The 21468-nt window shown below is 48.5% G+C and overlaps 13 protein-coding genes across 13 annotated transcripts; 5 read left to right on the top strand and 8 right to left on the bottom strand.

The window, feature by feature from the left end:
* Window positions 1-26: 26 nt before the first annotated feature.
* BX661DRAFT_182082 (uncharacterized protein) lies at window positions 27-738 on the bottom strand. The gene has a single exon (XM_051535886.1). It carries the CDS (start codon window positions 502-504, stop codon window positions 310-312), a length of 195 nt encoding a protein of 64 aa, XP_051391960.1. The 5' UTR covers window positions 505-738; the 3' UTR covers window positions 27-309.
* BX661DRAFT_182081 (uncharacterized protein) lies at window positions 738-1934 on the bottom strand. Its single transcript, XM_051535885.1, has one exon. The coding sequence runs from the start codon at window positions 1629-1631 to the stop codon at window positions 1095-1097; it is 537 nt and encodes a 178-aa protein (XP_051391959.1). The 5' UTR covers window positions 1632-1934; the 3' UTR covers window positions 738-1094.
* Window positions 1935-2716: 782 nt separating this feature from the next.
* Window positions 2717-3742, bottom strand: BX661DRAFT_143013 (uncharacterized protein; the record flags this gene model as incomplete). The annotated part of the gene is made up of 2 exons (XM_051532980.1): window positions 2717-3031; window positions 3158-3742. The coding sequence occupies 2 exons, from the start codon at window positions 3740-3742 to the stop codon at window positions 2717-2719; spliced, it is 900 nt and encodes a 299-aa protein (XP_051391958.1).
* A 304-nt stretch (window positions 3743-4046) lies between these two features.
* BX661DRAFT_170858 (mitochondrial carrier domain-containing protein) lies at window positions 4047-5402 on the bottom strand (the record flags this gene model as incomplete). Its single annotated transcript, XM_051533656.1, has 1 exon — window positions 4047-5402. One exon carries the CDS (start codon window positions 5400-5402, stop codon window positions 4047-4049), a length of 1356 nt encoding a protein of 451 aa, XP_051391957.1.
* Window positions 5403-5854: 452 nt separating this feature from the next.
* BX661DRAFT_182078 (uncharacterized protein) lies at window positions 5855-7113 on the top strand. Its single transcript, XM_051535884.1, has 2 exons — window positions 5855-6099; window positions 6288-7113. The coding sequence occupies exons 1-2, from the start codon at window positions 5916-5918 to the stop codon at window positions 7010-7012; spliced, it is 909 nt and encodes a 302-aa protein (XP_051391956.1). The 5' UTR covers window positions 5855-5915; the 3' UTR covers window positions 7013-7113.
* On the top strand, window positions 7114-7839 carry BX661DRAFT_182074 (uncharacterized protein; the record flags this gene model as incomplete). The annotated part of the gene is made up of 1 exon (XM_051535883.1): window positions 7114-7839. A coding segment is annotated over exon 1 (229 nt), but the record flags the coding sequence as incomplete, so codon positions are not given.
* A 113-nt stretch (window positions 7840-7952) lies between these two features.
* BX661DRAFT_14209 (uncharacterized protein) lies at window positions 7953-8961 on the top strand. Its single transcript, XM_051532923.1, has one exon. The coding sequence runs from the start codon at window positions 8068-8070 to the stop codon at window positions 8608-8610; it is 543 nt and encodes a 180-aa protein (XP_051391954.1). The 5' UTR covers window positions 7953-8067; the 3' UTR covers window positions 8611-8961.
* A 573-nt stretch (window positions 8962-9534) lies between these two features.
* Window positions 9535-9714, top strand: BX661DRAFT_132007 (homeobox domain-containing protein; the record flags this gene model as incomplete). The annotated part of the gene is made up of 1 exon (XM_051532580.1): window positions 9535-9714. A coding segment is annotated over one exon (180 nt), but the record flags the coding sequence as incomplete, so codon positions are not given.
* Window positions 9715-11439: 1725 nt separating this feature from the next.
* BX661DRAFT_193809 (Nep1-domain-containing protein) lies at window positions 11440-12135 on the bottom strand (the record flags this gene model as incomplete). Its single annotated transcript, XM_051537811.1, has 1 exon — window positions 11440-12135. The coding sequence occupies one exon, from the start codon at window positions 12133-12135 to the stop codon at window positions 11440-11442; it is 696 nt and encodes a 231-aa protein (XP_051391952.1).
* Window positions 12136-12567: 432 nt separating this feature from the next.
* On the bottom strand, window positions 12568-14380 carry BX661DRAFT_14189 (uncharacterized protein). Its single transcript, XM_051532911.1, has 3 exons — window positions 14104-14380; window positions 13534-13601; window positions 12568-13011 (listed from the first exon to the last, which is right to left on the bottom strand). Exons 1-3 carry the CDS (start codon window positions 14126-14128, stop codon window positions 12691-12693), a joined length of 414 nt encoding a protein of 137 aa, XP_051391951.1. The 5' UTR covers window positions 14129-14380; the 3' UTR covers window positions 12568-12690.
* Window positions 14381-16414, bottom strand: BX661DRAFT_14188 (uncharacterized protein). Its single transcript, XM_051532907.1, has 4 exons — window positions 15652-16414; window positions 15470-15503; window positions 15328-15371; window positions 14381-15081 (listed from the first exon to the last, which is right to left on the bottom strand). Exons 1-4 carry the CDS (start codon window positions 16239-16241, stop codon window positions 14634-14636), a joined length of 1116 nt encoding a protein of 371 aa, XP_051391950.1. The 5' UTR covers window positions 16242-16414; the 3' UTR covers window positions 14381-14633.
* Window positions 16415-16574: 160 nt separating this feature from the next.
* Window positions 16575-17993, top strand: BX661DRAFT_182062 (eukaryotic rRNA processing). Its single transcript, XM_051535882.1, has one exon. The coding sequence runs from the start codon at window positions 16762-16764 to the stop codon at window positions 17629-17631; it is 870 nt and encodes a 289-aa protein (XP_051391949.1). The 5' UTR covers window positions 16575-16761; the 3' UTR covers window positions 17632-17993.
* On the bottom strand, window positions 17985-19724 carry BX661DRAFT_126813 (P-loop containing nucleoside triphosphate hydrolase protein; the record flags this gene model as incomplete). The annotated part of the gene is made up of 1 exon (XM_051532477.1): window positions 17985-19724. A coding segment is annotated over one exon (1740 nt), but the record flags the coding sequence as incomplete, so codon positions are not given.
* Window positions 19725-21468: the final 1744 nt, after the last annotated feature.

The following is a 21468-nucleotide window of genomic DNA, read 5'->3' as shown; positions in this document are numbered from 1 at the left end:
TTTTGCATAGCGCTTACATTTTCTACTAATTAAATGAGCTCGTTTATTTTTGAAAATATACGCAAAAGTAAATTAAGTAAATGAATATATTGCAGATACGCAACTATATGAATAAAATAATATTAGAAAATAAATATAAAACCAACGAATTCTTTGAAAATGAATATATTGGGCCGAGCCAGATGCAATTTGCGCGCGCAAGTAGTGAACTGCTCTACAGCAATCAACTATATTTGTACTTGGTATAGTGGGTACTGCCTATTGGCACGCATCGAAATTATACTGCCTGACCTCGCTCCCTCATACATTTTACACTCTGTGCACATAGGGGTACTTGAGGATAACGTACCACGCGTGAATCATTCCGGGGATGTACCCAAGAATTGTCAGGCAGACGTTAATAAGAAGGTCGGCAGTGCACCCGCGCTTGAAGAAGACAGCAAGAGGCGGCAGGAAAAATGCCAGGATGAGCAGCATTACATCAGTAGCGTTTCTGCAGGACATGTTTGGGTATCTGAGCAAGTTAGCTGTTGTCGTTCAAAATATCGTGCGTGCAACAAATGTGTACAAAACAGGCAAATAAAGAGAATGGGAGAGTAGAAAGTATTAAGTGTGCAATATTTAAATAAAAGTATAATTGAAAAAGTAGAGAAGCAAAAGAAAAAAGAAGAAAAGGTTGAAGGGCAAGACTGGGAATACTTTATTCGTTTGGTTGTGCCAAAACACAGACGTTAAAAAGAACTACGTGTGTGTGCTGCGCTGTACTACTCCAAAAAATCAAAGCAAGGTGGACAAATGGAGGCTTTTCAAACTCCCTCTCTTTTCTAAGATATACACACTCGCAGTCACCACAGAAAATAATAAAGTCAGGTTTGATGTCATTCATTATGCATAATTGCGACATGACAAATTTATACAGGTACTAGACTGGATTAATCTACCCCTTCATTTACACAGATATTAAACCAAACCTGGGTGCAAGATGCATCTCGTTTGGTCATCGCCCATGATTGGGCCATTGGTTTGCTATGTTTAGCAGCATTTATCCCGCCGCCGCTGCAGCCGCTCTCCCCCAACCAAACGCGCCGCATGTTTCAATGTGCGATGCCCACTTTTAACGGCAACTGGCCCATCGCTGCCGGTCCCCAGCCATAGCTGGGGTTGAGCAGTGGTGCCTGACCATGCAAGTACGCCATGTACGACTCGTTGGCTGTTGAGCTGGTGGTTATAGTAAGCTGTGACCTTGATCCGGATGCCAGCGAAAGCTCCGAAGCTGACTTGACTCGCACAGGGCTGCTCTTTAGCGCTATGTTTTGTGCCTCGAGCACGCGGATTGAGTGACTGATACTCTGGAACTGATCCTGAGGTATGCCCCAGATGACCCCATCATCGCGCGAGTCAGAGATGTTCTTTGGCTCGCTCCTTCCGCGAAACACCACGCTTGGATAGCTGAAAATCGAATTGATTGCGTGAAAGATTCCTGGAAGCAGCAAACAGACTGTGAGCAGGCAGTTTGTAGTCAGCGTTTTCGACCTGCCGAACTTGAGGTACATGGCCAGCGGCGGCATCACAACCGACAGCCCAATCAACCATTTATCGTTTTCGCTCAAGGATATCCCACTCATCTTCATTCTTATACGCGTGTAAAAGGGTGTGGTCGTAAAAATATGCGAGATTGAATTTAAACGCGCTGCCGGCAGAGCGATGCCACTGGAACGAAGTGTGGATATTGTACGTAAAATATCGCTTGATCGTTTGATCGCGCGTCCTTGTTATTGGTAACTAAAGCGCACTTGTTTTATTTTTTGGAAAATAAAGAATAAAATAAAAAGCGTTGTCGTGGAGCGCAAAGAAGAAAAATGTGTGGTGTTTAAAAAATTGCAGGAAGGAGTTGGGACACGCCCCTGTATATAACCAGGAAGAAACAATGCCTGAAGCGCCTTGTACTTGGAGACTTGAATTTACAAAAAAGAAAACCTTTTCTAATTACCAGACAGAAGCCGCTTGTCTTGTGGGTATATCCAAATACGTATTTGTTGGCGGCCATAAACGTGGCTTTGGCGTGCTCTGATATCAAATTGAACAATGTAAGCGGCAATTTCATGTGCCCAAAATAGCCTGCTTTGCTTGTTTCGTATTAGAAAAAACTTTTTATATTTGAATTAAATTATTCCACAACCCAAAGCCTTCCTTTGTCATGACATGATTTTATATTTTTGCCAACAGCAAAACACGGCCTCGCCTTTGGTGGCCATTTATGACCAACCAATAAGGCATTCTTTCGCTGGAGGCACAGTTCAGCGCTATATTGTTATCTGAAAAATAGTAGCTGGTTGTTTGTCTTCCTCAGGCAAACCCCTGTGTGCGATGAACGGGGTATACTTTTTGGCGATTGTCTTGGACCGGCCTTGGACCATTGATCGCTGGCAAATCGCACATATCTACACACCCGCATATGAAGACCGCTTTGCTCCCAAATATCTCATTGTTTTATTAATTTGAGCGCACATAGTGCCAATGTCAATCGCACACAATATAGTTTCAAATTGCGCAACAGGCCTTTAAACTAGACGGGCTTTTGAAGTGCAAGACACTGGATAATAATAATAGAAATATATTGCGTGCGAGAAGGTGTGATAGAGTACCTAGTCGGAAGCTGTTCGCTGCATTCGCCCCTAGTTTGAGTTTATCCAAGTAAGGCGCAGTATTTCCCGATTCATGCTGCCGCGCTCTGCCATACACACTCCGAATCAAACACACCACGGGTTCTGACATACTGGCTGAACGAGAGTATCGATCCCGAAAGCCCAAAGTAAATCGATTTTGCCGCCACAAGCACCATTGGCACTCGCTGTCCCTCGGCTTGCGCATTCACGTCGGGCTGAGCCAACACACACACCAGAAGATCGTGCAACCTCTTGTAGCTATCGGTGTCGTAGATAGTCTCGCTTGTCAGAACCAGATCGAACGAGTGCTCGCGGCCCTGCCGGCGCAGCTCCTCTTCAATGTTGGACCAGTCGCCAGCGACAAACTCGCACCGACTAGCAATGTTGGTGCCATCCAGAAGCCGCAGGTCAGCCTCGCGGGCCTCTTCAGGGGTGAGTTCTGGGACTTCGCGCTCGCCGATAATCTTGTCCGTGTCGGCACCAAACAGTACCTGGGTTCGGCGGAAGTCAATATCAATCTCGCATGTCTCAGTGTCATCATCAGCGTGTATTTCATCGCCCATGCTGCCGCCCGCAGGGCTGAGCACGGTGTTGACAAGCACATTAGGCATTGTCACTAGCTCCAAAACGTCCCTGTTGTAGTCCTGCATGCACACGTGCGCGCCAGGAGCCGTCTTTAGAATATGCAGCGAGGGAAGACCAGTGCCACATCCAATTTCCAGCACACGCGCGCCATTCAGCACCATGTGAGACTCGTTCTGGTGCTCGACAAGGAAGGAGAGCAGATCAATGCTACATTCCCAGGTCTTCAGTCCGCCCTCGTACACTCCCTTTATAACGTCCGAAGCATTTTTGTCCTTGGCAATGGCGTGCCTCATAAGGCTGCTCTCGTTTTCGTCCATCGAGTCCTGCTGGGCCAGTTGGAACTGAACATCATCAATCTGGCGCTTCCACAGGCGCTGCTGCCCGTAGTAAATGGCATCCACAACAAGGCTAGAGACCCTTGGGATTGCCAGTGGAATGATTTCGCATGGGGCCGCGGACAGCGCTGGCTGCACGTCCTCATCAATGCACATCGTGTCGGCGGCGCAGTCATTGTGGGCGGTCGTGCTCTCGCCATCGGCACTGACTCCAAAGTTAAACTTGAAGGACATTTTGAATGCTGCGTGGTTATCCCGGCCTGTTTTGGAGCTTGCAAAAATATAAGGACTAAAAATTGAGTAAAAGGTGAATATCGATAGCTAGCAACAGATCGTCCGTCTAAAATGCCAACGAAAAATGCGCGCAAATTTGGGTCGGTGCAACACTTTTGCTGCTGCAAGTTAGTAAGTTGTGGGCAGAAAATAATGTCATGTGCTTTTCATATCAACAATTTTTATTTCACAGAGAGCTTTTGAGCATCTCGTATATAACAAGGCCCGCGGATGCAGCTGGAATTGAGCGCAGCGAGACACCAAGCCAGCCGCGGTACAAATAACGCATAGCCAAAATGGTCTTATAAATACCGCTTTGCACTGGGTGCGGGTACTCGCGGACTGCAGTGTCGACCAGCGACTTCCATGCTGCTCTGTACGGAGTGACCTGAGCTAGAATCCGTCCCTGCGGCCGTGTATTGGGAAGCGCCTTTTCAATGACATTGCTGCCGGTGTTATTGTAGGGAAAGCGCCGCGCAACTGTTTGCTGCATCACCTCTCCGCTGGCAACCTCTGAGTACAGCAGCGCGCGGAACTGCTCGAGCGGGTAGTCAACAGCCTGATAGGCCACAGCAGCAATGGCACCCGCAAACAAAATGCAGGCCGGCTTTCCAAGTACTGGCGGCAGCAGCAAGACAGGTAGCACGACGATGTGGTTGCGGATTATCCAGCCCTGGCCCTCAATGCGCTCTGGCTCCCGATCCAGCAAACCACGCAGCTCTGCCACCCGTGCCCTGGTTAGGCGGCTTATATCAGCGTTGGACTTTATTATATCCGCGGTGCACGCAACCTGCACCAAGTCACGATACAGGTCGATAGTCTCGTTTTTGATCAACTCAAATAGGCCAAAGAAACCAGCATATCCGGCAACGTCCTTGGCCATAGTGAGCTTCAGGCCGCGATACAGCCCTTTCCATCCGGCGTCAGATAGCTGGTTCTTGACAAATCCCCACCAACTGTGGTAGCGACCATTGACCATGTCCTCAACCTCAAAGCGTATGCGGAGCGAATCTAGTGGCGTGGCCACAACCGATTGCGCAAGCCCAGCTATAGCACCAGCAATAAACGGCGGATGCCATGGCAGGGGCTCGCTGCTGCTGATGGAATACTGCCTAGACGCCCGCGCGTAAGCGGCAGGTAGCGTGGCAGTGTATGTCGTAAAAAGAGTAAATCCGACGATCCAGTTAGCGAGCATTGGCTGAATCACGTAGCGGGGCAAAAACGACCACCCGCGCTGCTTGACAGCGTTTGCAATCATGCCCAAAGTCGAGCCCCGTAGGCTCACTCGCCGCGATAGGACCTCTTGGGGCAGCAGCGCACGAGCAGTGGCCAGATAGTCAACGCGCAGCGGCCTGAACAGTTTTAGCGGCGTGCGGTACCACAGGTACAGCGGCTGCAGCAGAATTCCGCGAACTGCGGATGTCGTCGCGCCGACAGCTCCGGCCTGCTTCCGCGTTAGCTGCTGCGACGCGGCCTCGATTTCTTTGCTGTTGTTGCTGCCGTTATTTATGTCATTGGCCTGTAGCGGTGGTCCAATGTTCATTTGTCGCCTCCACTTTTCCCAGTTGGTAGTCCAGCTCTTACAAGGAGGGCGGCCGTTTGCCCGGTGTTTCTATTTACTTGAGCCGGAGAGCTGTATAACCGGTTGAGTGCGAGTCCGCTGAGGCAAAAAATGGAGTTCAAATTAATAAAACGTGAAGATAAAGGGAATTTGAGGTTTGAATTTGACATAAATGACAACTTCAACATACGAGTGCAGTCTTTTTTGGTGGAGCAGGTATGAATGGTATTGTGCATGACAGGCGATTATTTCAGCATCTGATTAAATCAAAATTGTACAGAGATAACCACGGCAATTGGTCGGCCGCCGCTTGATTTCTTGCAGAGTGGAGTGGGGTGCATTTGTTTGTTTGGAAGAGCCAGAGACAGAATATATAATTTGTCAGCTATTGGAGGCTCGCCAAGAAAAGGGCGCTGTATTTAGTTTTTTTTAAAATTTTTTTGCCAAGAAATCTTGGCAAGCACAGACACTAAAAGGGGAACATCTGGCCAACAAATGGCCAATTTTGGATTCAAGTATCTTTTAAACACAATTTTACACACTACCAACCCATTTATAACATTTTTTGCTCAAAACATGTCCACAGAGGCAGTTGCTAACATCGTAGCCACAGCGGCAGTAGAAACAAACACACACACAGGTGATAGCAATGACACCAACGGGATGGTGTGGTATCTTGGTATGTAGACACAGTAGTAGCAGCCCCGCATTGTTTCATCCCTTGCTACGGCCAAGGTGGGCGGGGCAGGGTTCAACCGATGGTTTGGTTGTGGCGGGGGAAATAGAAGGTTGTGGCGCAAAGTTTTGCTTCACGTGTTCAATGATTTCATTTCAAATGCCCCTAATTAGACTGGTACATTAATATAGGTTACGGCGCAAATATGAGCAGCAAGGTCCTTTCGGGGCGGCGGCAGGTGTTCCCTGTTGAGTCGCATCCGGTGGTAGTTCCTGGATACCAGCTGACATTCGACATGGTCGGCCTGCCTTACTGGGAGCCGGGGTTTGGCACCATACTCCCAGTGAACGACAGTAACGGCTCTGCTGAGGACAGTACACTTCTTGGGGAGACCCGCATGTCTGACTGCCAGGCTGGATCCCCTCTTCACTGCATCGCCCATCTGATCACAAAAAAGGAGCTCGACCATATCGTCAACACAGAGGGCGGCAATGGCAGCCGCGACTTTGGCTACCAGCTCATCGAGATTGCATGCGAGACATACGATGGACGGGCCATATCGGGCATTTCGCTCATCGACGCCCACACATCTGCATGTGGATACCACCCCTCGGCACGCTACCACAAGATCATTGTTGACGGCGCCGAGGAGCATGGGCTTGATGCCAAGTACATTGAGCAGCTCAGGATGATCAAGCCGTACGTCGCTACCACCATCGGCCAAATAATTGCCAAGCATTTGACCCTTGTCATTGGCGCACCGCTAATTTTCCCTTTGGTGGCATGCATGTTTGCCAGCCTTGCGTTCAAGACCAAGGTACCGCAGGTTGTTTCTGTCTACGGCGAATGGAGCAAGCGGCTCGTGTGGGTGCTGCACGACTGGGTTCTCGCGCCAGTGTTTGGCAAGGGCCACTAGGGCGGCAGCAATAAACCCCGGCGGTGGGTATCTGGCCTCTGTTCCGTTTTCTTGGCTGCTAATCCAGCTCTTTTTTTAATACATTTTAATACATTTTTACCCAATTTGTCATTGTAATTAAGGTTAACACTAAATAAAATAATGATACTACAAATATCCTGCAAATGCAGGACCCCCTTTCGCATGCGCCGCCAAGCGAACTGGGAATATCTGCGCGGGCAACGATCGCTGCTGTGCAGGTGCATCCAACACGCAGAGACTCCAATTCGTAGTCTTGTTTGCGGTACTGCATCGGCCAGCACTGCCCCTCCCCAATCGCGCTACCGCCGCTTGCGCTGGGCGGGATATTTTGAGCATCCTGCAGTGCATGCATTAGCCAGCTCTGTTTTTATGCGCATTCCACATACCAAGATGGCAAAGGGGTGTGCAGGCGGCAGCGTATTTGTAGCTGTGCAACCACCTCCCCCAAATGGGCAATGTCGTCTTTCGGGATACCTGCAAATCACAACATGCTTTCCATTTTAGCAGAAGCGATTTTTGCCACCAAATCACAATTGTAGCTTTCCAAATAAATCCGGCACATATATCAGCTTGGATATGATGCGCAATTATAATTTTAAATTTAAAATTATCGAGAAAAATAAATGCGAGGATAATTGCGATTGATGTTGCAATATATGCTGTGATGGAGATGGGGCAAGCGGCGTGTAACTTGGTGATATCTAATTTACACGTGCACCCAAAGAAACTTCATTTATGGTGCCCTGTCTTCCTTTGCCTTTTGGCAGTTATGATTGAACATCGCTCCCACTCGCACTGTGACTCAACTTTTCAGCAGTGGCAAGAAACTAACACATTGGGATCGTTAAACAGGGAGTGAGTGGAACTGTAAATTGCGTCTGATGCCTGGACCTCTGTCGCCCTTTTTGCCGCCCCAGAGCCCACACTGTCTGGATATAACAAAAGTGCAACCAAATTGCGCAGGCAGAAAAGGCACGCTGAGCAGAGCAGAAAAGCGCAGCGCAGCACAGCAGACACTGTGAGTGGAAGTGGAAATGAGAGGGGGGTGGCAACATAGCCCGGGTGTTGCGCCCCGGGGGAGTGGCGGCGGGCACCGTGTGGTGGTTGGCGAGAGGGCAGGGCACCGCTTCCATCAAACAGAGGAGCACGAGCCCAAGCTGCAGCATTTAATGGCGATTATGAATCTACTGAGTGCAAAAAGGTTATATCCAGCGCTTAGCATCTGCTCACTTCCTCCTCGTTTCTTTCCCCTGTCCCCGCTGCTCATGAAGTGCATCCCGTCTTTGCTCAAGGCGGTTAGTCTGATTCCTATTTATTGCCAGACCTGTCACCACTTACTTTGTCTTTGCTCTTTTGCTCTCTTGCTTTTTTTACTCCTTTTCTTTCCTTGTGTTGTTTTGCTCTTCTTGCGTCTACAAATATCCCACTCTGTTCTCCACATCTCTGCCTCTATTGACAATAGCCGCTATTATATATATATTTTATTATTTGCCACAATTATTCTATCGCCCACTTTTCGTTGTGTGTTTAAAGCTCCGTATTGTGAGCCGAGCATCTCGTTCAATCTGCACTTTTGACTACACTATTTCTTTTTGGTTGTTGGGTGTAGAAACAATTAGTGGGCAAAACAAAGCCAAAACTGTCAAAGCAGCCAAAGCGCTGCCAGCACAAAGACCTCTAACATCCTTGTTCTTGCTCTGACTCCAGCCATCTTGTTCTGTTCCACTCTACCTCACGCCCGCCGCTTTGTCTTTAATCGTCTCTCTTTTTTAGCCACTTACTAATTCTCACGGCTCATACTCTAACTAGCACTCTACATATTCTTTTGTTCGAACATCACTTATTACACGCACATTGATTTTTAATACCCGCTCCATTCATTCTCATATTCTTTTGCTTTTTATATAATAATTTGCTATTTTCTCTTTCATCTGTGCTAGTCTGCTCGCGTTTTTCTTCCTTTTTCTTTTCTTCTTGACACCCAACATCTATTAACACGTACGCTTTCTCTTTGGCTTATTTTATACTCTTCATATTCCAGTCACTAATCGCCTACAACATCTTGCACGCTGTACCCAAGCCCTTGCGTGATTATTTATCATATCCCCAATTCTCGCTCTGCACTTTTGGATCTGACCTGTATTTTTCTCTTCATATTTAGCTCTGCCTGTGTGTGTGTGCGCAGCAAACTTAAATTGACTATTGTCGCCCAATTCTGCACACAATTGCAGCAGTAGCACCCCGTGACACACCTATCCCGAGATTAAGAACATCGACATATGGCCAACAACATGCAGATATTTGCTGCCGGTATCCACACATCGTCGTCATATATGCACCGCGGCCCTATACCTGGAGGAGTGGAGACGCGCGCTACAACCAGCAGTAGACACGCCGAAGATCCCAGCATTAACGCTGGTGCCAGCGCCGGTGCCAGCAACCCTGTTTCAGTCGGTCGCTACACACACATTGTCATCAAGGAGTCCAGTGCTGCCGAGTTCAAAAAGGCCAAGCGCAAGCGCATCACCCCTGAGCAGCTGAAGGAGCTGACTGCCGTGTTTGAAAAAACCGACACCCCGACGCACGACATCCGCGAGGAGCTGTCTAGTAAACTTGCCATGACAAACCGCGAAGTCCAGGTGTGGTTCCAAAACCGCCGTGCAAAGTACAATCGCCTGCGCATTGAGCAGCAGCGGCAGATTCGCAACAATACCGCCATAATTTACACTGCAGGCATGATCAACAGACCGTCCGTATCGGCTTCTGCTTCTACTTCTGCGCTGCAGCCAGCATTTGCGCCCTACCAGCACTCACATCCCCACCATCTTTCCAGCACGCATTCCAAGCCGCTGACTGATGGCAACACCCGTCAGATTGGGTCTGTTGAATCTGTCGACGCGTACGCCGCGCCCATCATGACATTCGACATACACACCGCCACTCATCACAGGAGCGGGACCTTGCAGACACACGCGTCCACGCCAGCACCAGCATTCCGCAGCCGCTCGTCAAATAACCTGGTAGTCGACGTCACCGGGTTCAGCAGTGCTGCCACATTGTCGCTACCACACTCGCCGACCTCCCATTCGCTACAGACGCAGTTTTCTGCAGAGTATTCGAACGCCGCATACGCAAGACCTGCCACAAACGCGTACTATCAGCACGACTATCACCCGGACGCGGGGTCTCCGCATTATACGTATCCCATACGCACGCCAATTTCAGCGTCGTCGGCATTTGCATCAACAAATGTGGTCGAAGTTTCCCCAAACAGCACTTACAGCCACAACCACAACGGAGGCCGACTGCACGATAGCCATAAATCTAATGACAGGCACTCTCACGTCAACCGGCGGAACACAGTGTCGAGTTATCAGCGGGTTGCTGGCCAATACGGCATCGCTTCTGGCGCCGATGGTCACTCTCAAGCACTGGTACATGCGTACGCCGCCACATCCCCACTCGCTCCCACACAGAGCACAGGCTATTTGGAGGTGCGCTCTCGTTATTCTCAAAACACGCCGGCTAGCGAGAACCATGTCCACCGCAGGCTTGGGATGCAGCGCTCACCGTCGCCATCGCAGGGAAACTACCGTAGCCGCCCCCCTGTCTGGTCACATGGAACTCAAAGCGTGGCCGACTCCGGCTGTCGTGAGACAAAGCTGCCATCAATCCAAGCAATACTTGCAGAGACGCGTGCCAGGGCTGACACAGGGTCCAGAACGGCAAAGTATACAGTCCAGCCTGCCCATCGGATGCGCTCATACACTTCCCCACTTGACTCCCAGCCTGAGGGTCATGCTCTGGCAGACAGGCCGCTGGCTTCTGGTGACTGCAGAGCCCGACCGGCTGCACACCCGATGGCAACCAGCCGTGAGAAGCACTGCCAGGACAGATACTCGCAGGCAAGCGGGGGTCGGCAATCACCGTCGTCCTGCAAGCGCTATTACCAGGACTCGCAGATCAGCGAGGCCAAAATGGGAATTGATGTTTTGGCGACTGCTGCAGTTTCCGTGTCTTCTGTCAAGAGCGCAAGCTTGTTGCCTCATTTGACCCCGCTGTCAGACATCTCGCTGCAAAATGTCGCTGAGCAGCACTGCCCCACAGCGCCAGCATCTCCACAGCAGCAGCAGCAGCACCAACTGGAAATATGTGGTGAGGATGTCTGGCAAGACGCAGGAGCTCAGAGAGCAACCCCGGCCAATGGCAGAGAGAAGAGCCCGCGCGGCTGGAGACCCTGGTGAAAAAATATTGCCACCATCGACAAAAAAATTCATTTTGCCCATTGTCTTTCTTTTATATATTAATTTATAGTGTATTGCATTTGTTATTCATTTTAAACATTAAAAGCGGCGTGTATTTTAAACTTGGTTACAATGCCTGGTATTGTTGTATTCATCTTGCAATTAAAGAATACCCCACATGTCCTCCAGTGCGCAGGTCAGCTTGCCACAAGCGACAGACGCGCTAAGCGGGTACTCCGAAATACCAATTTTCTCGTCAACGTAGGCATCGGCAAAGTTGTCCTTGCCGTGCGCCAGCGCTCCAATGGCCACGACGATGCTCTGGTTTGGCTTGAGTTTCCGGCGCATCCATGTCTGCAAGTGGACGGTCGGCGCGTCGTATGAAAACGTCATCTTGACGGCGTCAGGCGGAAGATACTGCGACACAGGGTTCTTAATCACCTTTAGCAGCTTATCGTGGCCGTCGACCGAGCGAATAGACATCTTGTGCAACAGCTGCACCATCAGGCCCGAAAAGCGCTTGAACGTCCGGGGAATGCGCACCTGCGGGCTAATCTCAATGAGCACATCACCGGTGGTGTGAATATACACCTGGAGGCGACCCGTCTTGTTCAGCGGGCTGTCCAGCAAGGTAAGCAGGCACTGGTGTGTAATGTCAGGACGCGACTCGGAAATGTCTCGGCCCATTCTGGCTAGAATGCCCTGGTGGTCATCGCAGTTAAGCAGCTGGTACTTGGCGTCCTTGCTCTTTCCAACCTTGTACGTCTCCAGCGACGCCGCCTCCAAAACCACGATCAGCCGCGATGTCTCACTCTGCTCTGCTGCGGTTTTGGGCACTTTGGGTGCGATAGGAAGCATGCTTGACGTCTGCTTGTGGTTGGCGTTGCGGAAGCCGTGGAATTCAATATTAGCTGCCATGTTCTCTTCGTCGCTGGTTGTGGCAACGTCCTCGACGGCAGTCGCCTCCTGCTCGCCAACGCGGGTGGTCTCAATCTCACTGTCTTGATCCATGTCGCTCGACTCCTGCTTGTCACTTTTGGCTTCCAAACGCTGCGGCACGACTACACGCTCGAAAGCAGTATCTGGCTGTGCACTTTTAACAGACTTTTTGTTCGGGGTCGTCTTTGATGATGGCTGCTTTCTTTTGTTCTCTGAGGAAGATACCATGGTCGGTTTTTTGGTATTCAAAATGCTGTTATTCAGTTGTGGAAAAAGTTTGGCAATATTGAAATGAATTGAATGCTGTGATAAACAAAAGAAGGTATAAAAAAACTGTCCCAGCGATAATAAGGGCAAATTGGAAATGAAAATGATCCTGGGTATAGCCCGCAAAAAAAAGTGAAAAAGGAGAAAGAAAAAAGCTGATCGCGCGCCGTATTAATCAGATTCTTCGATTAGGATCAGTTGAAGCTTTTATGCAAAAAAGTCGCTGTCTCCAAGGTAGTCCGCAAGCGAGCGGTACAGGCCTATAAATGATGCATAGTAATTTGTGTTCGTGCTTGTGTCCAGGCAGACAGGCATTAGTAAACATATAAACGTGTTAACTTTGCTCCATTTTATCAGCATTAAATATCCGTATGGTCGGGGGTACTTACCAAGAACTTCAAACATGCGCAAAAAATGCGGCATAAACTCACGGCGAGGGACCCACAGCGAAAAGTCGAGTTCTGCAAAGACCGAAAACTCTTGATCCAATATCGACTTGGAAGATACCTCAAAGCGCCGCTGGATAGCCTACTCACAAATTAAAGTCAATTAAACATAAACATTGAATATGAGCGAAGCATGTGTGATATCAGCTAATTAACTTCAAAACTTGCTTGGGATTGCACAGTTGCTCAGCGCCGGGTTTTGGCTGCAAACACATTCATTGTGACAAAAAACTAGTTTCCCAAACAAAAAACAGAGTTTTTTAATTGACAAAACAGTTTTTACAGTGTATGTAACATTGTCTATAGTAGATAAACAGCTACCATTAACAAAAACACCAAATAAATTACAATTGTAAAAGAGTGCTTACATTCGCGCCATAAGCAGACACGAGTGAGGGCAAATACAAACTAAATTATGCGCATCAAATTGGAAATAAAAAACCAGGCGCATATGCCATGCACATGCACACGCAAATAAGTTGCATTTGGTGGACAAATTCCGGATTTAAATATTAATTGCGACAAAAAGACAATGGAAACATTCCATTTACACAAATATATCGGTTGGGAAGTGCCACATGTGGCCACATATGCATTTACTTACTTGAAGTGATCGAGAAACAGGTGCTTCGCGGCTCTCATTGATTTTCAATGCGAGGAACAGACAGACGGCTACATTGATGTTTGAATGTCAGAGAATGTATTGACAATGTTAGTGTTCAAAATGAAAGCGTGCGTCACGCGCAATGGACGTGATATTCGAGTATAAACGTTGAAGACAGACAAAATGAATGTTGCTCATACAATGCGTCATGTCTGTAAATTTTGATTGCTTCTAAATGTAACAACAATAAAACGCACAGAATGAAAGGAAAAGACAGATAGATACACATGCAATTAAACGTTGATGACAATTTTTTGTAAATATAATGCGCCAACCAAAAAGCAATATGGACGCTACCACAAGACCATTGCAGAGATGTTGCATACACATGCACTGGTGCCTCTGCAAAAGCACGAGGCAAAAACATCCACCATTAGGACTCGGGAATAAAATAAAGCTCGGGAATAAAACAAGATAAATTAATGACTCGTATTTGCGGAAAATGTATGCACGTGCGGATATAAATATAAAAAACACAAGTTGAAATCTATACATTGAAGTGTTCCATACCATACCATACCGCAGCACAAAACATAACATAAAGGAACAATATATCATCACATCACAATGAAATGTAATTTTATTCAATTCAGTGTTAGCTTCCACAAGTGCCTCACAGGCATGCTACCTTGCACTTTAAATATCCGCAATTTAGTTTATTTTGCAGTAATGGTTGGAGACAAACAGGCAGATAACACAATGCGTATTTTTTTTTGGGGGGGGGAGTAGGTTGTCAAATAAATCAACTGAGCGTTGCTCGTGTGATACCGCCCGGTGACAGTGTCGGCAGAAAATCAGCGAGTGGAATTGTTGCGGAAGTGAAAACTATTCATTTCACGCTATTTTATGCACAATAAATTCGGCTTCTGAATTCAAAGTAGCTTCGTATTGAGAGACATGCAAAATGCTCAATGGCCAATAACAAAAAATAGCAAAGTAATTTTTAAAAATGTTAGTCATGCTCTTCGATAATGTCAATAAATTTAGAGCGCAGATGACAATATCTGCAGGCAGAACGAACAATGCTTCGCTCCCCACAATTATGCCGCGTGACTGAGGCTGCCTGCCACCAGCTGTTCAATGTCGGCCAGAAGCAAATTAAAAATTAAAAACTTACCAGCAACGAGTTTACGATTATCCTTGGCCACGTATCCTTTCCATATCAATTTCTCAAAGTAAACCCAGCCTATAGCTGCAGTTGATAGCTCGAGATCTTGCTCGCGGGTCACTCGCAACATATGTGCTCTCAAGCGCCGAATCTGATCAAGAGTTAGCCCGGCCGCATACAGCTCGGGATGCGTCTCTCTAAAGTGGTCATTGAGCTCTTGTCGCAGGTCGTCTGGCCGGGTGTACTCAAATATGGTGCCCATATACCCCGTCAGCCCAAGAACTGTGCGCTGAAGCCCCTTGTGCAGCCCGGGGTCGTCAAGTCGATTCGGCTGATATGCGTTACCCACGGCTCCCCCAGAGTCATGCTCAGCCTCTGGTCTACATATTAGTCAATAGATGTTTTAGATTTACGTACGGACTGTTACTAAGAAGCAGCCAGAAAACAATCAAGTATATTGTGCCGGAATATTGACAAAACACAGGGTTGATTTCACTCACCCCCATGCTCAAGTCCAAGTTGTAGTAATCAAATTGGTCAAGCACTACTGCTGCTGCTGAATACAAATGAACAGAAGTTGGGAACTACACAGAATCTGCAAAAATGGTTTTCGTTTGTACACTTACGCTATGGTCCGCAGAGGATGCAAAAGATGAGCAAATGACAGGTCCTACAAATGGCAAACACATAAAATATCGATCATTTAATTAACAAGCCTCTGACTGCATAGTGGTTTCAATAGTAATAGCTGCATGTTACATAACTCACCTTCTTGTTTATAGTAATGCCATACTTGCGCTCGCTACATTGTTGTGATGGCGGCAGTGGTGTTGTAGAATCAATAAGTCGATATTAATGTCGTCAGCGGCATGTAAAATACTATCTCACCAAAATTACACAACTTGCGGGCTCCAAAAAAATAACAGCAGCGTTTATACAGCATAACATACCCATCTGAAACCGCACTTGCCCCATATCTGTACTTGTCATCACCTTTTCCGTTAAATGGCTTGATCGAGGCGAATACCATAGGAAACGATGAGGGCTTCATCATGACAAACTCAGTCGGGTGGTGGCAGTTTCGCACATCCGTATAATCGGTTTGGCTGTACGACACTCGCCTCTGGAATCCAAAATCAACCGGGCCGCCACTGGCATCCGTGTCGTTGCTGTCGGCATTCGTGTACTCGCCAGAGAGCGCAGCCTCGCCGTTGTCGAATCGCAGGATCTGTCCAGAATTCCTTTGTTGAACGTCCGCAGCCACGCCGCTCACAACTGAATTGACCACATTGTCATGTCCCAAGATTCTCTGTGGATCAAAGTTAAAACGGATGCCATCCGAGTTATTATGCGCTGCATTGTGTGCAGCCCGATACCCAGCATCAACCACGTTGCTTGTTGTTATCGAAGTCAAGAATTGCAGTGCTCGCTCGTTGCGGCCTGTTAATGCTACATCCGAGCCTCTTCTGTTGTGGTTGACTGAGGGCTGGGTGTCCTCATCCCCAATAATGTCTGGGAGTGACTGCAGCGACTCTGCCATTTGGTACTCTTGTTGGCTAAGGATAAGTTGTGTAGAGGCAAGAAATCAAAGAGATAATACAAATATTGTCCAAAATTAAAACTCAGCAACAGGGGTGCTAGTGTCTTTTAGTACGGCTGCGGAGGAAGGAAGAAGCAATGAATACAGAGGTGATCAGCATAAAAAACTATAGCGCCTTATTGACTGTCAAACAAACGTTAAAGACACGCTGTTGGGTATGGGTTGGCGCAAAATGGTTTCGATCAAGGCGTTAATCAATCAAATTTTGAATGAAAGGTTTTTTTTACCTCCTCACCACTGGATCGTGGTTGCGCCTTGCATGCTTCCACTCCTTTTTTTGCCATTCTCCTTTTTTTGCTTTTTTCTCTTCCCTTTCTGTCATAGTACATATTTTTCGACCCATTGAATTCCATCTGTTTTGGCCGTATTTTGAGCGCAAAGAAACAGTCTAGTATACTTATATTCACACACACAGCACTTGCCAGAAGCACTCTTGGACAAAATTTAAACACTGCTAATAATGTCAGACAACGAGTACGCATACGAGGACTCTGTGCTTGAGGACGAGGAGACTGCTCTCGAGATGGCCGCTCTCGATTCGGACTCCATGATGGTTGAGCCCAAGAAGGAGTTTATAAACCACAAAACCGCACTGTCTGCGCTGCTGGAGGAGATTTCCCAGAAGGAGCTGCAATGGAATCACCGCTGCGACATTACCAGCTTGACCCCCATTGTCCTGGAAAAGGCCGACAATGATCTGGACCGTGAGCTTAAGTTCTACCAACAAGGCCTGGACGCAGTGCTTCGGGGCAAGCAGGAGCTGGTGAAGTTCGGAATTCCATTTGAGCGGCCCGTCGACTACTTCGCCGAGATGGTGAAGTCTGATTCTCACATGGCAAGGATCCGCCAGAAGCTGCTTGACCAGCAGCAGGGCATCCAGAATGCCGAGGAGGCCAAGAAGCAGCGCGAGCTGCGCAAGTACGGTAAAAAGATCCAGCAGGAGAAGATCAAGGAGCGCGAGGACCAGAAGAAGGCATCGCTCGACAAGATCACTACCATCAAGAAGCGTCTCCGCAGCGGCGATCTTGGCGATGCCGACGACTTTGAGATTGATATCGACTCTGACGATGACCGCAAGTCCAAAACAGGCTATGGAAACAAGACCAAGGCCAAGGGAGGCAAGCCGATGCCCAACAAGAGGCGCCAGGTCAAGAACGAGAAGTTTGGCTTTGGCGGCAAGAAGCGCGGCATGAAGAACAACACGGCCGATAGCGCGGCTGATATGAGCGGCTTTAACGCTGGTCGCAACAAGAGCTCGAGCTTCTCAGGGTCAACTAATAAATTCAAGGTCCAGCGGCCAGGCAAGGCGAAGAGACAGCGCACCCGCTAAGCGTTCATCCGACAAATGCCATTGTATGCTGAGGTGGCGTGCATATGTCGCAGTTTTTTCTTTAGCGTTTCTCTTTTGCCATTTGATTGTTAGCAAAGTATATTGGTTTGTTCGCACATTCAAAATGGATGTAGCGGATGTAAAAATTGAGTAGAAATGTCTAAAAACAAGTATAGAGGCTAAAGGCCTGCGCGCCGTCTGTCTTCAGCAGCCTGTGCCTGCGTTAGCATATATTTCAGGGCATCGTCGTCCATTTCTCGGACCATATTGTAGAAAACGGATGGCTGTTCATTATTTGAAAACGCTTCAATATCACTGAGTTCGGGGTGCAAGTGCTGCTCGAGCAGAGCGATTGGCGTCCCGGACTCAACTACCCTGCCGTCATCGACTACAAACACCTTGTCATAGTTGATGATTGTTTGAAGGCGGTGCGCAATGCTTATAACAGTCATTCCCTGGGCTCGAGAAAGAACGACGCGCTGGATGGCAGCATCAGTCTCGTGGTCAACGTTTGCGGTGGCCTCGTCGAGAACCAATATCCTTGGTCGACGAAGCAGAACCCTTGCCAGGCAAAGCAGCTGGCGTTGGCCGACTGACAGACCATCCCCTCCCTCGCCGATAGCCATGTCGAGTCTGGCTGGCTGCAAGGCAACCTGGCTGCGCATACAGACCTGGTCCAACATGTCCCAAATCTCGGTATCACTGAACTCGTGGAAGGGATCAAGATTGGTTCGCAGAGTTCCATCAAAGAGAACAGGATCTTGCGGCAGAATTCCAATTGCCTTGCGAAGCCGGCTCAGATGCAGCGTCTGGATATCGACGGCGTCGATGAATATTCTGCCGCTCGATGGCTCGGTCAGTCTGAACAGGGCTGATATTAAGCTTGATTTTCCCGCACCGGAGCGACCAACAACACCTATTTTTTCGCCGTCGTACACTTCCATGTTGATGCCCTTGAGCGCAAGTGGGAGTCCTCGGCGGTAGCGCATTGAAAGATCGCGTATAATGATAGTCCCTCTTTCTGGCCATGTGCTGGGTGCTGGTGGTGGAGCAACTGGTCCGAGGAGGTTGCATCCCGGCTCTCGCTCAGTGTCCGAGCCATTATACCCGGGCTCCTGATCCAGTTCTGTTGCGTAGTAGTTTATTCGTTCAATAGAGTTCATGTTGTTTTGCAATTCGGTCCAGCCGCGGCCAGCATAGGTCACATATGCACCCATCTGTGTTGCTTGTATTAAAAGCAAGCCAACTGCAGCGGCATCCCATCTAGCAGGCTGCGCAACGACAATGAGGCACACCACCAATGACAGCAGATGACTGAGGAGGTCTACTCGCAGCCAGACCCAATTCTGAACAACCAACGCGTACCACTGCGGGCGGTTGGCATCGTCAAGTGCCCTTTCGATCATGCTGACATATCGATTTTGGGCATTGAATGCCCGGATGGTTGCCAGTCCCTGAAGTGTTTCGGCATAGTGGGAATATAGAGGTGACCGAGAAATTGCAGCGACACGCTGTATCTCGACTGATGTGCGCAGATACACGTATATTAACGCCCAGCTTAGGGAAAATAGAGGCACTAAGGGAATGAGGAATATTGGAACCAGGATAGAAATGGAGACAAATGATCCGATAGAGCGAGATATGTTTTGGTAAAACTGTCGAAAGAAATCGCACAGCGCAAGGTCCAGCGAATCGACATCACGTGTGAAGCGGTTGAGGATTCGGCCCAAAGGTGTGGTATCAAAAAATGACATTGGTGAGTGTGCCACTCGATGAAGTGCCCGAGAGTGGAGCCATTTTGAGCTTTTGTATACTGTTGCCACAAGCAGCACAGCAAACAAGCCAAACCAGAGCAATTGCAGTCCACCAAACAATGCGTAGACCCAAATATATGTGTGGGTGGCACCTGCATCATGCCGATGCCGAATCCACAGGCGCATCCAAAAGTCGCTCCCAATGCGACAGCCCTGGGAGATGGCCAGACACAACAAAACCATAGAAAATAGGGCAAATCCACCGCCGGCATGAATATAGGCTAGATATGTCGATACTGAAATCTGTCCAGTTAGTCTTTCCTCGTCACTCATAAGCTTTTCGGTAACCCTATGCTTGTTCTTGCACTGTTTGGGTTTGCTGGTGTTGGTTGGAATTGTTTTATCCTCGCCATTGCAGTTGCCAGAGGTACCCGATACCAGACTGCTGCTTCCACTTGTGCTCCCGCTCATGCCAAAATTATTCACTCCTGTATTGTTTCCTACCAGTGCCAATGCAGATGCAGATGCAGATTCTGACTCCGACGCCAATGCCGACGCCAACTCAGGCAGCGGTGTCTCTGCATGTCCATAGATATTTGAAAAGTCGTACAACCGGTCATGATCATTATCTTCAGACAAGTCTTTAATTGGCGTTGCAGTGTGAAGCGAGCTGTCTGTTGTGTACATGGCTGCTGCCCTGGCGCGGTTAATGGCTTCCTGGTCGTTACTCATAAATGACTTGAACATCGCTGCAGTTACCCCCTCCAAAGCCATCAGATTTGCAAATGAGCCTTGCTCGACTATACGCCCTCGATCCAAGGTAATAATAAGATCAAATGCTGGGAGATAATCCAAGCTATTTGTGATGAGAATGCGTGTTTTTCTCGATAGAAACCCCTTGATGCAGTGTTTGAAAATGATACGCGACACCCTGGTGTCCACCGCACTCAGACAGTCATCCAAGAGGGTGATGTCGCTATCAGAATAGGCTGCTCGAGCAATACTAACACGCTGCTTTTGCCCACCAGACAATGTGACTCCTCGCTCGCCAATTTCTGTCAAATCACCGGCGGGCAGTGCAGCAAGGTCAACTTCTAATGCACAGGCCTCTATGACATTCAGGTACTTCTCTTCGTCAAAAGGCAAACCAAAAATAATGTTGTCGCGGATTGTAGAGTTCATGACCCAAGGCACTTGTGGTGCATATCCCAGTGAGCCTCCAAATGCCAGTGTGCCTGAAACACGCTTCATTTCACCAAGCAGCGCACTCATCAGGGAGCTCTTTCCGCTTCCAACGCTGCCGATCACTGCCACTAAACAACCATGTTGTATTTCGATATTAATACTGCTCAGACTGAAAGAAGCAGGGTCCTCTTCAATGCCGGCTGCATCTTGATCTGCAGGAAAGCGATAGCTCTGCAGTCCCACACCTGTATCCTGTATTCTAGTATCGCCTTCAAATTTATCATCCAGACTACGGGCCATCAGACCTGGCCTGCTGCTAGTGTTGGATGAGGGAGGGTGGTACTTCCATGCAAAGTGCCCGCCGCTCACCCTCACAGCGATGTCAAGGCTTGCCTGTGGGAGGGGAGTTTGATCAAGCTCCTCTTCAAGCAATGCCTCAGTTATTCTCTGCAGGGAACAAGCGAGTTTTGGGTCTCGGCTAATGCACCCGGAAGCCAGCTGAGCGGTACTGACATTGAGTTGAATATCCCAATCACTGCAAAAACGGGGCCTGTTCGCAGCTTCCCGCCGGTTAGCACGAATATCACAAATGTCAGGATGGACGCAAACACTGGCGAGTGCAGTGCTAACGAAATAAGTCCATATCGAAATAGGTTGAGCCGGGCAATCAGCGCAACCTCCTTGGTGCGTATTCTCTGAATCTTCTCCAGCACAGTGTCCTCCCACACAAAAAACTTTACAACTCGCATTCCTTGCAGTGCTTCACGGGTTGCGAGTATGCGGTTGTCGGTGTACTTGACAGCACGCCTGCGCAGCCCGACGAGATATTTTGATGCCCACATCTGCACCGGCACAAATGCTATAACAAGAACCCATCCGCTGATGCTTGCTGGGCCAA

This window comes from Kickxella alabastrina (genome assembly GCF_025024165.1).
Source record: "Kickxella alabastrina strain RSA 675 chromosome Unknown BX661scaffold_10, whole genome shotgun sequence".
In the NCBI taxonomy this organism is placed as follows: Eukaryota; Fungi; Kickxellomycota; class Kickxellomycetes; order Kickxellales; family Kickxellaceae; genus Kickxella; species Kickxella alabastrina.
The sequence above is the reverse complement of the archived record's forward strand: the minus strand, read 5'-3'. Positions and strand labels throughout refer to the sequence as shown.

Excerpts from the sequence above, each read along its gene's own strand:
- BX661DRAFT_182082 (XM_051535886.1), bottom strand. The coding sequence starts at position 504 with ATGTCCTGCAGAAACGCTACTGATGTAATGCTGCTCATCCTGGCATTT.
- BX661DRAFT_182081 (XM_051535885.1), bottom strand. The coding sequence starts at position 1,631 with ATGAAGATGAGTGGGATATCCTTGAGCGAAAACGATAAATGGTTGATT.
- BX661DRAFT_182078 (XM_051535884.1), top strand. The coding sequence starts at position 5,916 with ATGGCCAATTTTGGATTCAAGTATCTTTTAAACACAATTTTACACACT. Across the intron at positions 6,100-6,287 it reads CGGGATGGTGTGGTATCTTG|GTTACGGCGCAAATATGAGC; the intron begins GTATGTAGACAC and ends ACATTAATATAG.
- BX661DRAFT_14209 (XM_051532923.1), top strand. The coding sequence starts at position 8,068 with ATGAGAGGGGGGTGGCAACATAGCCCGGGTGTTGCGCCCCGGGGGAGT.
- BX661DRAFT_14189 (XM_051532911.1), bottom strand. The coding sequence starts at position 14,128 with ATGTTTTGTGCTGCGGTATGGTATG. Across the intron at positions 13,602-14,103 it reads TTGTGCTGCGGTATGGTATG|CCGTCTGTCTGTTCCTCGCA; the intron begins GTATGGAACACT and ends ACATCAATGTAG. Across the intron at positions 13,012-13,533 it reads CTGTTTCTCGATCACTTCAA|GCTATCCAGCGGCGCTTTGA; the intron begins GTAAGTAAATGC and ends ATTTGTGAGTAG.
- BX661DRAFT_14188 (XM_051532907.1), bottom strand. The coding sequence starts at position 16,241 with ATGGCAGAGTCGCTGCAGTCACTCCCAGACATTATTGGGGATGAGGAC. Across the intron at positions 15,372-15,469 it reads GCATTACTATAAACAAGAAG|GACCTGTCATTTGCTCATCT; the intron begins GTGAGTTATGTA and ends TGCCATTTGTAG. Across the intron at positions 15,082-15,327 it reads CATCCTCTGCGGACCATAGC|ACCAGAGGCTGAGCATGACT; the intron begins GTAAGTGTACAA and ends ACTAATATGTAG.
- BX661DRAFT_182062 (XM_051535882.1), top strand. The coding sequence starts at position 16,762 with ATGTCAGACAACGAGTACGCATACGAGGACTCTGTGCTTGAGGACGAG.